Below are 14677 nucleotides of genomic sequence, written 5' to 3' on the forward strand. Positions count from 1 at the left end.
CGGGAGCGCGCGCGCGCCCCCTTCGCTTCCCACCCACACGCCCCTCCCCCCCCCGACCTACTTCGCTGTCCCCGAGCCCCGCCGGCCGGCCTGGGCCCCGGCGGCCCGAGCCCCTCCTGCGGGCGGCCCGACGTTCCATCCGGGCCCGCGTTCCAGCCGGGCGGCGACCTCGCGCCCCGCCGGGCCCCGGGCCCGCGCGCGCCCGCCCGCCGGGCCGCGGCGGAGACGGACAGCGCGCGCGCTCCCCGGGGGCTGCCCTCCCCCCGCGCGCGTCGGGCCCGGGCTCGCGCCGCCGCCGCCGCGCGCGCGCAGCTCCAGTAAAGGAGGAAAAAAAAGGGGGAAAATAGAAAGCGGCGGCGGCTGCAGCAGCGATCCGCCGCCGGACGGGGCCAGGCCGGGCGGCGGGCGCGCGAGCCGGGGATCCGGGGCGCCGGCGGCGGCCAGCCAGCCAGCCAGGGCGGGCCGGGTCCAAAAAAAAAAAGTCGCGGCGGCGGCGGCGGCCGGTCGGGGACGGAGGCCGAGGGCCGCGTGCGGCGGGCGGGGGGCAGCCGCGCGGCGGGCCGGGGCCTCGAGCCGCCCGAGCCGGTGGGCGGGCGCAGGCGGCGGCGGCCCGGGAGGCGGCGGCTGCAGGAGCGGCGGCGGCGGCTGCGGCGGCGGCAGCTCCTCCTCACATGACCCCACTGTTTGTCCCCGTGATCAGCGCGAGCGGCTCCCGTGTCTCCTCCGTCCCCTCCTGCCGCGCGGCGTGAGCGCCGGCCCGGGCCCCCCCGGCTCCCGCCCCCTCCCCTCCCTCCCCCCCCGCCCTCCCCCCCGGGCCCCGCGCCCCCCCCGCCCCCGCCCCCCCCATGGACATGTTGGACCCGGGTCTGGACCCCGCTGCCTCGGCCACCGCCGCCGCCGCCGCCAGGTAAGCGCGCCGGCCGGCCGCCCCGGGCCTCGGCCTGTAGGCCGGGCCGCCATGATCGCGGCGGCCGCGGCCCGCTCAAAATGGAGGCCGCGCGGGCGGGCGGGCGGGCGAGGGCGGCGGGCGGGCGGGCCGGGGCGGCGGGCGGGGCGGGCGGGCGCGGACCCCGGCCCCGCGGAGCCCGCGGCGCGCACCGGGCCGGGCGGGGGGCTGCGCGCGGGCGTGCGGGCGTGCGTGCGGGCGGCCCTGACCCCTGTGCGCCCCGCGCCCCGCAGCCACGACAAGGGACCCGAGGCCGAGGAGGGCGTGGAGCTGCAGGAAGGTGAGCGCCCGCGGGCCCCGGCGCGGCCGCCCGGGGAGGGGCTGGGGCGCGGGCGGGCGGCCGGGCGGTGACCGAGCCCTGCCGGCCGCAGGCGGGGACGGCGCTGGCGCGGAGGAGCAGACGGCCGTGGCCATCACCAGCGTCCAGCAGGCGGCGTTCGGCGACCACAACATCCAGTACCAGTTCCGCACAGAGACGAATGGAGGACAGGTGAGCCGCGGCGGGGCGCGGGGCGCGGGCGCGGGGCGCGGGAGGCTGGGACCCGGCCCCAGCGCCGGCCTCGCCGCTCTGCCGCCCCCTGCAGGTGACATACCGCGTAGTCCAGGTGACTGACGGTCAGCTGGACGGCCAGGGCGACACGGCTGGCGCCGTCAGCGTCGTGTCTACCGCTGCCTTCGCGGGGGGGCAGCAGGCTGTGACCCAGGTGGGTGTGGACGGGGCGGCCCAGCGCCCGGGCCCCGCCGCTGCCTCTGTACCCCCAGGTCCCGCAGCGCCCTTCCCGCTGGTAGGTGCCCAGCAACCCCCGGGGGGTGGAGAGGGGACACTGGCTCTGCTCCCGGGGAGCCCCGGGGGGTAGGGCAGGTGGCGCGCACGTGCTGCCTGCCGGCTGCGGGTGTCAGGTCCCGGCCATGCGCAGTGAGACCTCGGGCAGAGAGCTGTTAGGGTGTCTCATCTTTCTTCACGTAGAGTGGGGATGATCTGTCTAAGAGGAAAGTTTCTTAGAGTTAAAAATGGATTGTCCGGGCAAGCGGTGGCTGAGCATCTGCGAAGTTCCAGGGCCACCCGAGACACGGGACAGAGTGGCACACGCAGAAGGGTCCCACTCCTCTGTTTATTGCAGAGGACGTAGTGAACGTCAAACACAGCCACGAGGACGTGGGAGTGGGGAACAGAGGTGGCTCAGGGTGGCCTCCGTGTCCCCTTGCTCCCCAGGCTGTAATCCAAAACCCCTTCAGCAATGGCGGCAGCCCGGCGGCCGAGGCTGTCAGCGGGGAGGCGCGGTTCGCCTATTTCCCGGCGTCCAGCGTGGGCGATACCACCGCCGTGTCCGTGCAGACCACCGACCAGAGCCTGCAGGCTGGAGGTGAGTGGAGGGAGAGGCCAGGTTGGAGGACAGCGGGGGCGACAGGCCTAGCAGGGAGAGAAGCCCCCCAGCCGGTTCCAAGTCTGCCCCTGTCATGGCACTAACCCCACTCTCCCCGCAGGCCAGTTCTATGTCATGATGACACCCCAGGATGTGCTTCAGACAGGAACACAGAGGACAATTGCACCCCGGACACACCCCTACTCCCCGTACGTGCAGGAGGCCTGGTCCCACGAGCCACTGGGAGGGCCTGGCGTTGGGGCCGGAGGAAGGGAGGGTTTCTGGAGTAGGAGCTGGGCAGCTCAGCACACGGCAGGCACAGGGTGTATTTTTTGGCCTGTTTCTGCTTCTCTAGTGCAAGTAAAGAAAGTGCCATTTCCTCTTTCCACGCGTAGATTTATCTTGCAAAGGTAATTCTCAACTCTAACTGCTTGACGAATGCTTGGACCAATAGGCCCGAGATAATAACATGTGCCCATTTTTTCCCCCTCTTCCAGAAAAATCGATGGAACCAGAACTCCCCGAGATGAGAGAAGAAGAGCTCAACACAACGAAGGTAAGGACAAGGTGGGGGCTCCTGGGCCACCTGGCTTCATAGGCTCAGCCTGTCGTGGTGTTTGGGGTCACAGATAGAGAGGCAGCTCTGTCCCGTCACGGGGCACACTGCGCATGTTTGAGAGGTGTCTGTCGCGTGCTGGGGAGGTAGGAACTGCGCGGGGAAGGGAGAGGGCACAGCGTCAGAACAGACAGGGAGCTTGAGCTGGAATTGGCCGTGTGTTTTGACGTACTTGGCTGGTGATTTCTAATCAATGACCAACGTCTAAAATGGTGGACTGTACCTTCCCGAGTGCACTGCCTGCCTCGTTGAAAAACTGGGTTGATCTGGCTCGCCTGGGCCGATCTTCCCATGCGGTGCTGTTGCGTTCACGTCCCTCGCTCCCAGGCCTGCCTGGCCTCCAGAAATAGCTCCGGTCTGCCGGGGAGCACATCTGAAGAGGAAACTGCAAGAAGCTGTGCCTCTGGCTGGCTGAGCCAGAGCATCCTGCCTGCTCAGAACTCTCACCTAAGGTCAATTTCGGCCTTCAGGGCTGCCCCCTGGACCCCTCGCTCCAGCTGCAGCCACTGCAGTGGGCATAGTGGCATGCAGGTGCCAGGGGAGCATTTGCACCCAAATAACCGTCATTCGCCAAATGTTTACCGACGGCGGGTTCCAGGCTGGGCAGCACGGGCCCCGTGCCAGGTCTGGAGCCGGCTGGGCGTGCCAGGGAGGCTCCGCGGAGGGAGGGCCTGCATCGGGCTGCATGCTCGCGGGGGACGAGGGGAGGCTTCCTGGGGAAAGCGTGCTTTGGGAGCTTCTGTGGGGGGCAAGGCAGGGTGGGTCAGGTCGCTTCAGGGGGTGCAGGTTTGGTTGTGGCAGAGGCTGCATGTGGGGTGCAGCTGGGAGGGGCTAGGCAGGCCTTGGACGTCAGAGTGAGGCGCTGAGTTCTGAAGGTGTTTGTCAGGGAGGGCCGCGGGGTCACTGGTCTATGCAGTCGTGTTCTAAGCAGCTCCCTGAGCTCAGCCATTCACTCGCTGTGCACCGCGCGTTCCCTGTTAGGCCCCCCAGACACAGCGGTACCGCGCAAGGGAACAAAGTGTCAGCTCGCCCCGAGTTCCCTCCGGTGGGAGCGACGGAAGTTACATGTGGCTACAATGTGACGTCCGGGAGCAGAATAAGTTACATGAAGGGAAAAGGAAGCTGGATGGGGCGGAGCGGAGGCAGCAGTGAGCCGCGAAGGCCTCTGGGAGAGGCAGCGTGGAGCGGACAGCTGGACGGGCCGCAGGAGACGGCCGGGCAGGAATCGGGGGTCCGGGGCAGGCAGGAGCGAGCACTGGGGCTGGAGCAGACGTGGGGTGACTGAGAGAGAGAACTCGGGAGGGAAAAGAGGAAGTTGGCGGGCGCGAGGGCGGGGGCGGCCAAGGCCCGGTTGCAGAGGGCTTGGAAGAGGCCCCGGTGTGGGCGTCCCTGGCCCCGTGGTTGTGTTCCGGTGCGATCTGCGTGCGGAGGGGGTTGCTGAGGGTGGTCGGAAACCGGAGGCTCAGAAAGGAGGTGCGAGGGGCCGGGCCGGGGTGGGGAGACTCCAGGGCTGAAGAGTCAGGGTTTCATGCTGAGCTCAGTTGCTGTGGAGGGAAGGGGTGAGTCTGAGCTTGGTTTTGGGGGTGTGTCGCGGGGCCCCCAGTGGGCAACCCCGGCGGTCCCGGCTGCACCGCTTACCTGCCATGCGGTGTCAGGCTGGTGGTTAATCTCTGCACCTGTCGCGCCCCTCGTAAAACCGCGTTGACACGACTGCCCCGGGGCTGCAGCGAGTTGCGATGTGAGGCTCCGGGCCGTGTGTGGTGCCACACGGTAAAATCTCGTGGTGCCACCTGGCCACCTTCCCGCCCTGCTCGCGCTCTCTGCCCCTCCCTAGATGAATCCACTTCCAGTCTTGAGTGAGTCTTTCTCACCCTGCGGAACGCAGCCTTCTTCGTGAGCTTGCCTTGCCCTCCAGCTGCATCCTCAGAGCACGTGACCCGCCATCTGCCCATCCTCCTGTAGCCTTGGCGGTCTGGCTCGTTTGTCCACCAAAACAGCGCCACTTAAGGTCATCGTGATGACCTCATTGCCAAATCTACTGGCTTCCTTTCCTGTCTGGGCTCCAGGCATCTGACCCTGCTTATTCCCCTCTTTTCCGGAATGTTCCTTTCTGCGCCACCCTCTCGGATTCTCCTGTGCTCTTTGCTTCTCTCTGCCCCCCCAACAACCCACTGCTCAGAGCAAAGCCCCCAAACTTCTCGTGGGACGCTTGTCAGCGTTCTCCAGAAGGTTCTGAACGAGTAGATCAGGGAGAGGCCCGGGCATCTGCTTCCAGCAAGCTCCCAGGTGATTCTTCACCTTGGGCGAGTTTGGGAAACTGCTGTGGCCACTCTAAGGCTGGTCCCTGTCCCATCTGCCCCAAACGTACAGCGCGTGGGGCCCGGGGAGGGCTCGTACCAGCTCCAGGTGAGCCGGAGCTCTGTTCCCAGTTGCAAGTCTTCATCGTTTCTCTTTTTCCTCTGGAAGAGTATGTGAGCCACACAAAGGTGAGAACTGCTTGCAGATGTCCCCCGGCCTGCCCCACCCCCTGGATGCTGGTCCTGCTCAGCACGGTTCTTACTCCAGACCCGCATTTTGAGCTGTCCACTCCAAAGCCCCATCTCTGAGTGTCCTGGAGACACTTCAGACTCGTGGAAAGCAGAACTCGCCGTCTGCCCTCTCCAAAGGCTCCAGGCGACATTTCACGTTCCGGAGTAGCAAAAGGGGCCCCTGCCACCACAGTCACCCACACCAGAAACGAACACCAGAGCCGCTTTCGACTCTGCCCTCTTCTTCCCTGCCCAGAACCTTCCACGGTTCTGTGCGTGGTGGATTCCGACCAGCTTCTCTCTCCTTTTCCCCTTTCCACCATGTCCTGGTCCAAGAGCAGCTCATCTTGGAGCCACAAGCCCTGGGGCCTGGGGGGGGGTGCACGCGGTGTGTCAGAAAGGGAGGGTCCTGGTGACCAGGGCACACGTGTCCTGCCTGCACGGGTGGCCCTGGCGCAGCACCGGCCCGTTGCTGTCACGTCACAGTCTAGGGCCACTGTTGCCAGAGCCAGAAATCCAGATCTTTATTTAAAATCTAGAATTGCTTTCTCTGTTTCATTGGTTTCCTACTCTTGATGTTAGGAATTTGTTCTTTCTACTTACTTTGAGTTTAATTTGCTGGGTTTTGTTCTTTGGGAGTTTTTTTTCCCCCTCCTTTTTTAAGGTGATTTTAAACCTTTCTTTTTAATATAAGCCTTTATGGTTGCAAGTTTCTCACCAGCCCTACTTCAGCTGCCTCCCATTTGGGTGTGTGGTGTTTTGTTATCATTCACTTCGGAGTGTTTTCCAGTTCTCCTTGTGATTCCTTCTTTCACGTCCTGGGTTATTTAGAGGTACGTTGCTTAATTTCCAAATATTTGTGAGTTTTCTGGATATTGCTTTTGTTATTGATTTTTAATTTAGTTCTGTGGTCGTCAGAAAACACACCCTGCATAGTTTCCGTTCTTTGAAATTTTTTGAGACTCGCCTTGTAGCCCCAGAGACGGTCTAGCTTGGTGACAGCTCCACGTGCACTCGACGAGAGTGTGTCTGGCCCGTCGGTGGAGGGTCCCCGGTGTCCGTGAGGTCCAGCTGGGTGAGCGTTTAGGTTTTCTGACCCGAGTTCTTCGTCAGTTACTGAGAGAGGAACGTCGGCGTTTGTCAGCCGCATCTGTGGATTTGTCCAATTCTCCCTTCACTCCTGACAGTTTTTTTTTCCCGAGATCTCGCTCTGTCACCCACGCTGGAGGGCGGCGGCATCATCCTAGCTCACTGCAACCCCTGATGCCTGGGCTCAAGCGATCCTCCCGCCTCGGCCTCCCAAAATGCTAGGATTGCAGGCGTGAGCCACCGCGCCTGGCCCAGTTCTGGCAGGTTCTGCTTCTCGGTTGTGCTTTAGGTGTCACATGGGTGTGACCAAAGTGTCTCTGTGGAACAGAGACAGCCTTGATCTCAGCGGGTCTTCCTCCATCTCACGTATGCTAACGGTCTTCCCCCAGCCGAAGGCCAGACCCCGTTGCCACCTGCCTAATGACGGCCTAGACTCAGGGCCTGGGCCTCTAGAGGAGGAGGAGCAGGTGAGGTCCAGCCTGTTGGCAGAGCGTTCAAGGCCTCGACGACCTGTGACCACTTCCCCCACCCTGACCCGAGGTTATTTTCATGGCACTGTTTCTGGGACCTTGCCACTTGTCTGCCTGACGCCCTGCCTCTCAGGAGCCAGCCCAAGTGTTCCTAAGTCTTTCTGGGAGGACTGTCCCACCCCCACCCGCATGCAGAAGCCATTGCTCTGCGGTGACACCCCCCAGGCTCTCCGTGCAGTCTTCAGTCGACACCCTTGTGCTTTGGTGTCACCGCTCCCGTGCATTCACAGGGGCGCTGAGTGCCCGTGGGCAGAACCGGGGCCGGTTCCACCTAGACGCCAGCGTGGAGGAAGGCCCTGCAGGCACGTTTAGGTGCAGACGCTAACCGGAGAAGGTGCAGCCGCAGCCCTGCGCACAGGCTCCGGCGGCCGGGCCCCGGGAAGGTAGAGAGTGACGCGGGACAACGTCTCTTGCCGGTTCCTCCGTGAGACCTTGGGAACGGAGCTCGCTGCTGAGTGGGGGGCCCTGCCTCCAGGCTCGGGCTGGACTCCTAGCTCTGTGGGCCACAGAGTTCCCACAGACGGGGATGTGGCGTCTGTGTCGGGAGGGCTCAGGTCGCCGTGACGGCAACGGGGTGCTGAGCACTCGCCGGGCCAGGGCCGGGCCTGGACCGTGCTGGGTCCCAGGCACCATTCTTGCCGTGGTACCCGGGGTTTCAGAGGAAAGAGAAGAGAGCGAGGGAGGAGGCGGCTCCGTGTCACCGGAGGGTGTTGTCACTCAGGCCAAAGTGGAGGCGCTGGGAGGTGGGGGGCTGGTCAGCAAGAAGAGGAGAAAACCAGGAGACGAGGGTGGGATTGGCCTGGTCGGGGCACGAGCATCCCGGGAAAGGGTGGGGTTGGGCGAGGTGTGTTCTCTGGTGACAGGTAGGGGCGTGCTCTGGCCCCAGTGTCCCTTGGCCACCACCGTGCCTTCCTTTCCGCATCCCACGCGGCCCCATCCCTCGCTCCACGGACGCCACAGACAGCGAGAGCCGTCCTGGTGGGGGGGGGGGGTGGGGGGGGGTGTGGCACGTGCAGGGCAGGAATCGGGGTGGCGGTTTCGTGTCCCCATGGTGCCTGTGCTGTGCTCGGGAGGCAACGCAGGGCGGGAGCAGAGGTCTCGGGCACGAGCACCCTCAGGCCCCAGCAGGTGTCGGCAGGACGCACTGGGGCCCGAGGGGCGCCCTGTGTCAGGCAGCTGCCCCCGGCTGCCAGATTTGAGTGGGATGGTGGGGTTCTGTGGAGCAACATCACACACCTGGGTTTCCACATAAACCCTCCATTGCTGCGCCATCCCGGCCTTCAGGGTGGGGTTCGTGTTGCTCCTGGGGGGAGGTAACAATGCCCATGAGGGAAAAGGGTTCTAAGCAGGGGGAGCCGCGGTGGACTTCGGTTTTAGAGATGAGGAGAGAAACAAAATCGGGAGCCCGGGCTGTCGGGGAGACCGGAGGATCGAATCCGGGCCGCGGGAGCTGGCTCGGGGGGCCCTGGCCCTCTCCTGCTCCCTGGGAGTTCGCGCCTGCTGTGGCCAGATCTCTGCTTGCCGAAAGACGCCAATCCTGACGGGAAATTCCCTGATTTTTAAATGTTGCCTCAAATTTTGGGAAATGTACCGAGCAGGCCAAAACGAACTGGCAGTCCCTGGCTTTTGAGGCCTGCCCGAAGGTGCGCGGCCCTGAGGGCCAGGGTGTCTTTGTTCCTCGCGAGAGGCTGGCGTGCAGGCCGGCTGCCTGGGTTCAAGTCCTGGCCCTGCGCTGGCCGGTGCTGTGAGGGGTTTGGGGCTTGCACCGTGCCTCAGTGTCCTCGGTCCGGGCACCTACCCCGAGAGGGGTGCCGCTGGGGCGCGCGCAGGAAGTGCCGTGGGCGTAGCCGCGTGTGGCTGTTGTCCCCGCAGTGGAGCGGAGGCGGAGGGACAAGATCAACAACTGGATCGTCCAGCTCTCAAAAATCATTCCAGATTGCAACGCGGACAACAGCAAGACAGGAGCGGTGAGTGTCCCCCGCCCCCGGCCAGGCAGCCACCTGGCCTCAACTGCTGCGGTGGGCCAGGCCCCCCAGCCCCCCTTGCAGAAAGTCTGGCCCGGGAGCTGTCCTGGGCGGCCGGGGCTCGCTCTGACGGGCTCGCCCCCGCCCTGCACGCCCGCAGAGCAAAGGCGGGATCCTGTCGAAGGCCTGCGACTACATCCGGGAGCTTCGCCAGACCAACCAGCGCATGCAGGAGACCTTCAAGGAGGCCGAGCGGCTGCAGATGGACAACGAGCTCCTGCGGCAGCAGGTGGGTGCCAGGGCTGGAGCCGGGTGGAGCGCCCAGGAGCTCCGGACTCGGGGAGCCAGCCCCGGCTCCCTCGTCCCCGTTGTGTCTGCCAGATCGAGGAGCTGAAGAACGAGAACGCCCTGCTCCGAGCCCAGCTGCAGCAGCACAACCTGGAGATGGTGGGCGAGAGCACCCGGCAGTGACGCCCGCCCGCCCGCCGCCGCGCCGGCCTCTGCGCCCTTCCCCAGCCCTTAGCACAGAGAGGGACACACGCCCCTCCCCCAGCTGCGTTTTTTTATAGTAGATTTTTAACAAAAACGGGGAGAAATAATGCATTTCTGTGGATACATTGCCCACCACCCTCACCTCGGAAACCACGTCCCCCTCCCCGTCCGTCTGTCCGCTCCCTCCCGCCCTCACTGAGCCCCGTCTGGCGCTCTCCCCGGAGGCGGGCGAGGAGTACAGCCCTGCCGTGCGCTGCCTCCCTGGCCTCGAGGTGCTGAGACGGGGTGCTCGCGGGAAGGAGGGGAGCCCGTGGGGGCCCCCGGGGCCTGGGCCTAAGCAGGGAGGCCACGCCCCACCCCACCTCCTGTTTCTGGATCCCTGCTCCCCTTTGGGGGTATGTGTGTATGTGTGTGTGTGCGTGCGTGTGCGTGTGCGTGCGTGTGTGTTTTAATTTTCTTTATGGAAAAATGGACAAAAAAATAGAGAGAGAGAGGTATTTAACTGCAATAAACTGGCCCCATGTGGCCCCCGCCTTGTCTGATGGTGTGTCTGTCCGTGTTGGGAGCGGGGAGGCAGCTGGGGCCTGCAGAGCCCCGTGATGACGGTCCCAGCTGTCCCCACCACCCGGTGCCCGCTGGTTGGGTGGGTGGGTGGAGGAATTAAGGAACGTCCTCTGTGAGGCTCTAGGTGTGTGCGGTGGGGACCTGGGTGGAGGACGGGTCCCACGTTGGAGGAGAGGCTGGGGTCTCCTGTGTCCGCAGTTCCTGGGAACAGGCCTGGCTCCCGGCCCTGCGCCTCTGGGCTGCAGCCCTCCCCCCTGCACCAGCCAATGGTGGGGCCTGGCCTTGAGCCCCCCACCCCCCGGGAGGGCAGGTGGCCAGGAAGCCAAGCTTGGCCCGTCAGCCTGTCGCCTTGTGCTGTGGCTCTGGCGCCTGAGCCGTGACCCCTGCCCCTGGCTGATGACGAAACCTGGCCTGAGCCGAGATGCGGCGACGTCCGGCAGGGCTGGGGGCTGCTGCCCGTCTCCCTCGGGTGGGCACGCGGCTCCTCGCCGGACACTGTCCTGCAGCCCTGTTCAGTCCCACCCACTCCCAGCAGCTGGGCCTGCCCACCTGGTCACCTTGCTGTGCTCGCCACCCTGCCCCCATCCCAGGTGTCCCCAACTGGCCTCTTCCCTCGAGAGTCCCGTCTCCTTTTGCTGACTGTCCCCACCTTCGGCCTCCCATGCGAATGGGGAGCAGCCCTGGCTCCCCGAGGGCCCGTCTGTGGTTTTGCGTGGGCTTTGCCAGTGCAGCTGCCAGGAAGAAGTGTTCGTTCCTTGGCAGCAGCATTCCTGGCCTCCGGTGACGGTTGACACGGGATGGCCCTGGAGTGAGACAGAGACAAAGTTGCAAAATCACTGGAACCAGGGTTTGTGGGTCCCCCTGGCCTGTGCACCCCCTGAGGTGGTCCAGGTAGTGGGTAGGAATGGAGGTGCCACAGCTGGGCAGCCTGGGCTTACTCCCCATCCACTGGTGTCTGGGGAACCAGCTCCCAAAAGAAAACCCTGGTCTGTAGTGCTTGCCAATGCCTGTGGTGTAAACTCTCACCACTGCTGATCGCGGGGTACCTCCGTGCCGCCACTGAATGTGGAGTTGGGATGTGCACAGTTGCTCTGTTGAGCTGGGTCTGGTGCACCTCTGTGCCCTGCTGTTTAGGCAGCACAGGGGGTGGGAAAGCCTGGTAGCTAAGAGCTCAGGCCCAGAGTCAGGCTGGGCACGCGTGGGCACTGCCCTGCTCTCTGCCTGCGTTTCCTGTGAGTGAAGGAGACGATTCTCCAGGCGGGGAAAGCTCCTAAGAGGGAGCAGGGTCTGGGGAGCCAGGCCCCCGGGGACCCTAAGCCCTGAGCAGAGCCCGGGGTGGGGCAGGTAGGAGCTGCTCAGAGAACAGGGCACAGGCCAAGGTACCACAGAAGTGAGCCAGCCTCTGCAATGCTAAGTGCTGCTGCTGCTGTCATGGTCACAAGCTCGCTGGGACATTGTGCAGTTACTGGGGCCGCATCTCGGGCGTCTGGCGTTTGGGAAGTGCTATGTGTGTACTGGGGCGCCACCGACACTCCCCTGCCCCTGGCGGCCCGTACTCGCTGCCCAAGGTGTGCGTGTGTCTGTGCGTGTGTCGGGGGAACCTGAGGCCGAGGGGCCGGTGCGTGCCAGCCGCGCTCTGCGTGAACGAGGGCGTGCGGGGAAGGACGGGCTCCCTGGTGCTGCTCTCGGACCTGGTGGACTTCTGAGGCTAAAGGGGGAATTTTCCCCCAGATCAACATAGTGACATCATGCTGGGCTCCCTCGGTGGCTGTCCCCCAGTGTGTGTCTGCGGCCCGTCTGCCCCACCCCCAGACACACCTCTGCTGGCTGAGGGTGACACAACCCTGTTCCCTGTCACTCTGTTCCCGCTTATCTCCCGCCTTTTCGGCGCCACCACCTTCTTGGAAATGAGTTAGGCCAAAGGGGAGGGGGCTCAGACCACCGCCTTCCCCAGCGGGCCCCATAAAAGCGGCTGTCACTGGGTCCCGGCACAGAGCAAGTTCCAGACCCAACAGCCGGACAGACAGACGGACACCGCAATGGCACTGAACACTCAGATCCGCGCGGCCTGCCTCCTCCTCCTCCTCGTCCTCGCCAGCCTGACCAGTGGCTCCATCTCCCCGCGACAGGTGAGAGCCCGCCGGACCTGGGTCCTAGCAGGGCAGCGCGGGTTGGGAGAACCAGACCCCCGGGGAGGGGCCCCCGCGGGCCGCTGGAGACTCCCCCACATGGGGCAAGCTCAGGACAGCTCAAGGGGCCTGGCAGCTGCTTCAAGGACAGGGATGGGGGACCTGGTGGCGGGGACAGGGGACTGGGGCCCCGGACTAATTACTCCGGTATTTGCCGAGCAATTACTCAGTATCAAGTCTTGCTCTAGACGGGGTTAGATAAAGCAACGGACAAGGCAGATGAGAGAGAAGAGCTTCGCTCTCAGGGAGCACAGCCTGGCCAAGGAATTAGTTAATGAATGGTTAGAACATAAACAGTGGTGTTTAGTAAACGGCACTCGGGAATAACATAAAGGATGGTGGTAGAGGGACCGTGGGGGTCAGCAGACGGGTCAAGAGGCTGGCGGCCTAGCGAGTGTTTGGAGAGCAAATGAGACTTGACCCGCGGCTCCGGGGATAAGAGATGAGGCCGAGGGGCGGCAGGGTACAGATCACGCAAAGTCCCTCGGGCAGCCGTGCAGAAGCTGGTTTTGCCTTGCACGTGGGGGAAACCTCTGTTGGCTTTTAAGATGGGAAGAGCCACGATCTGGCCACGTTAAAGTCTCTCTGCTGTGTGGCGGCGGGCGGAGAGCAAGAGGCAACGTGCGGGAGACAGGCGAGGAGGCTGGCGCCCGTACCCAGGCAGAGGAGGGCGACGTCCCAAACCAGAGCGGAAGCCGTGGGGAGAGGAGGAGACAGGTCTGGGAGGCTTTTAGGAAGCAGAGCTGCCTGGCGGAGCGTGGGTGACAGCAAGAAGGCAAGGCCCTGCCTCCGGAGCAGGCTGGGGGCCAGGGCGCCGGTCACCTGCGTCTGAGAGCTCCTTCAATACCCCTTCCTCTTCCCCAGACGGGACAGCTTGCAGAGCTCCAGCGCCGGGACACAGCGGGAGCCAGGGCCGGCTGGACGGTGAGAGCACAGGGATGCCCCTCCCGGCACCCCCTTCCCTGCCCGGCTGCCCCCACGCTCACGGTCCCTTCCTTCCCGCAGCACGCGCTCCAGCCGCGAAGCCGGCGAGACGCCCACTTCCCCATCTGCATGTTCTGCTGTGGCTGCTGCCGGAAGTCCAAGTGCGGGATGTGCTGCAGGACGTAGACCCTGCCTGCCCCGCCCCCGTCCCTCCCTCCCTTATTTATTCCTGCTGCCCACCCACTCTGGTCTTGGAATAAAATAACTGGTTCTATCTTCTGTTTTCCAAACACGAGTGTCTGCTGTCCTTTCTCCCGGCCTGTGCCGGGGCCGTGTTCCAGCCTCTGCCTTGCAGGGCCAGTGCTCGCTGGGGTGCACGGCGGCGTCCCTGTGTGCCGGAGGTTGCCAGGATTCTTGGTGAAGCAAATGTGTTTTCTGTTCTTTCCCTCCCTTCTCCACTTGAAAAGATGGGGAATTTGTGTTGCAATAGCAAGAGAGGAAAGTTAAAGTTTCCTCTCCTTGAAGTCCCTTCTTGAAACAGTTCTCACAGTAAGAGCCAGGGGCTCCTTCCAGGGCTGCACGAAGAGGAAACTACTAAGACGTTATTTGCTATTTATCACTCTCCTTCCCTCCTGAGGGTACGGTGGGGTTTTCCTGCGGCTTCATGACACGTGATGACATCATCACTGTGTTGGCTAAGGGATTGTGTGCTTGTGTGTCTTGGGCTATAAAAATTCCCAATGTCACTAATACATTAAGCAAGTAGAGATATAATCCACTTATACAAGAGCTTTTTGGAGGCTTCAAAATAATTTTTTGGGGGGGGTGGTATAGGGATCCTAAGACCAGTTTGAGAACCATGACCTTCAGGGGCCAGACAGGTCTAGTAAACCAGTGAGGCAAGTTGGATTTGTTCTGTAGGAGCATCTTAGGTTGTGTTCTGTCAATAAGAACACTTGAAACACGAATATGGTTCACCTCCGTAAGGAATTAAGTTCCCTCCCATTCTTCTTGGAAACAGTACCTCTCTCATTCTGGTTTTTTTTTTTTCCTTATATATTTTTAGTTGGCCAATTCATTTCTTTCTATTTGTTAGTAGAGACAGGGTCTCACTCTTGCTCAGGCTGGTTTCGAACTCCTGACCTCGAGCGATCCTCCTGCCTTGGCCTCCCAGAGTGCTAGGATTACAGGCGTGAGCCACCGCGCCCAGCCGCCTCTCTCATTCTGATTGCTCCACTTCTGATAGAAACAGAGACACGTGATGTATTTCACTATCCTCTTAGTGTATAGGAAAATACCGGCACTTGCATGACGGTAAAGGACATTGGCCATTTGGCCTCAATGTTGGGCATGGCCGGGGATGGGGGGCCTGGGCCCGTTGGAAGACGGCTCCGAGAGTTGGCTGCCGAGCCCACAAGTGGGCAAAGCAGGCCAGACCTGCTGATTTTTTTCAAGAGAAGGTGGAGAGGTG

The 14677-nt window shown here is 63.2% G+C and overlaps 2 protein-coding genes and 1 long non-coding RNA gene across 6 annotated transcripts; 2 read left to right on the forward strand and 1 right to left on the reverse strand.

Moving 5' to 3' along the window:
• Positions 1–752: 752 nt before the first annotated feature.
• On the forward strand, positions 753–10068 carry USF2 (upstream transcription factor 2, c-fos interacting). Of its 4 annotated transcripts, none has more exons than XM_012775218.3 (10): positions 755–907; positions 1180–1226; positions 1318–1436; positions 1531–1731; positions 2160–2310; positions 2432–2519; positions 2808–2866; positions 8946–9040; positions 9198–9326; positions 9419–10068. In XM_012775218.3, the coding sequence occupies exons 1-10, from the start codon at positions 846–848 to the stop codon at positions 9506–9508; spliced, it is 1041 nt and encodes a 346-aa protein (XP_012630672.2). In that variant the 5' UTR covers positions 755–845; the 3' UTR covers positions 9509–10068. The 4 variants fall into 4 exon arrangements, with proteins under 4 accessions (XP_075849116.1, XP_012630672.2, XP_020139196.1 ...); XM_020283607.2 differs by having other exon boundaries at positions 1531–1650; XM_075993001.1 differs by lacking the exon at positions 2432–2519 and having other exon boundaries at positions 753–907.
• LOC142861081 (uncharacterized) lies at positions 2040–4864 on the reverse strand. The gene is made up of 2 exons (XR_012912453.1): positions 4565–4864; positions 2040–4470 (listed from the first exon to the last, which is right to left on the reverse strand). It is a non-coding gene; the product is annotated as an uncharacterized LOC142861081 (long non-coding RNA).
• Positions 10069–12063: 1995 nt separating the features above from the next.
• Positions 12064–13496, forward strand: HAMP (hepcidin antimicrobial peptide). Its single transcript, XM_012775055.3, has 3 exons — positions 12064–12222; positions 13147–13206; positions 13288–13496. The coding sequence occupies exons 1-3, from the start codon at positions 12133–12135 to the stop codon at positions 13390–13392; spliced, it is 255 nt and encodes an 84-aa protein (XP_012630509.1). The 5' UTR covers positions 12064–12132; the 3' UTR covers positions 13393–13496.
• The last annotated feature ends 1181 nt before the right edge of the window (positions 13497–14677 follow it).

Source organism: Microcebus murinus, chromosome 16, assembly GCF_040939455.1.
Source record: "Microcebus murinus isolate Inina chromosome 16, M.murinus_Inina_mat1.0, whole genome shotgun sequence".
In the NCBI taxonomy this organism is placed as follows: Eukaryota; Metazoa; Chordata; class Mammalia; order Primates; family Cheirogaleidae; genus Microcebus; species Microcebus murinus.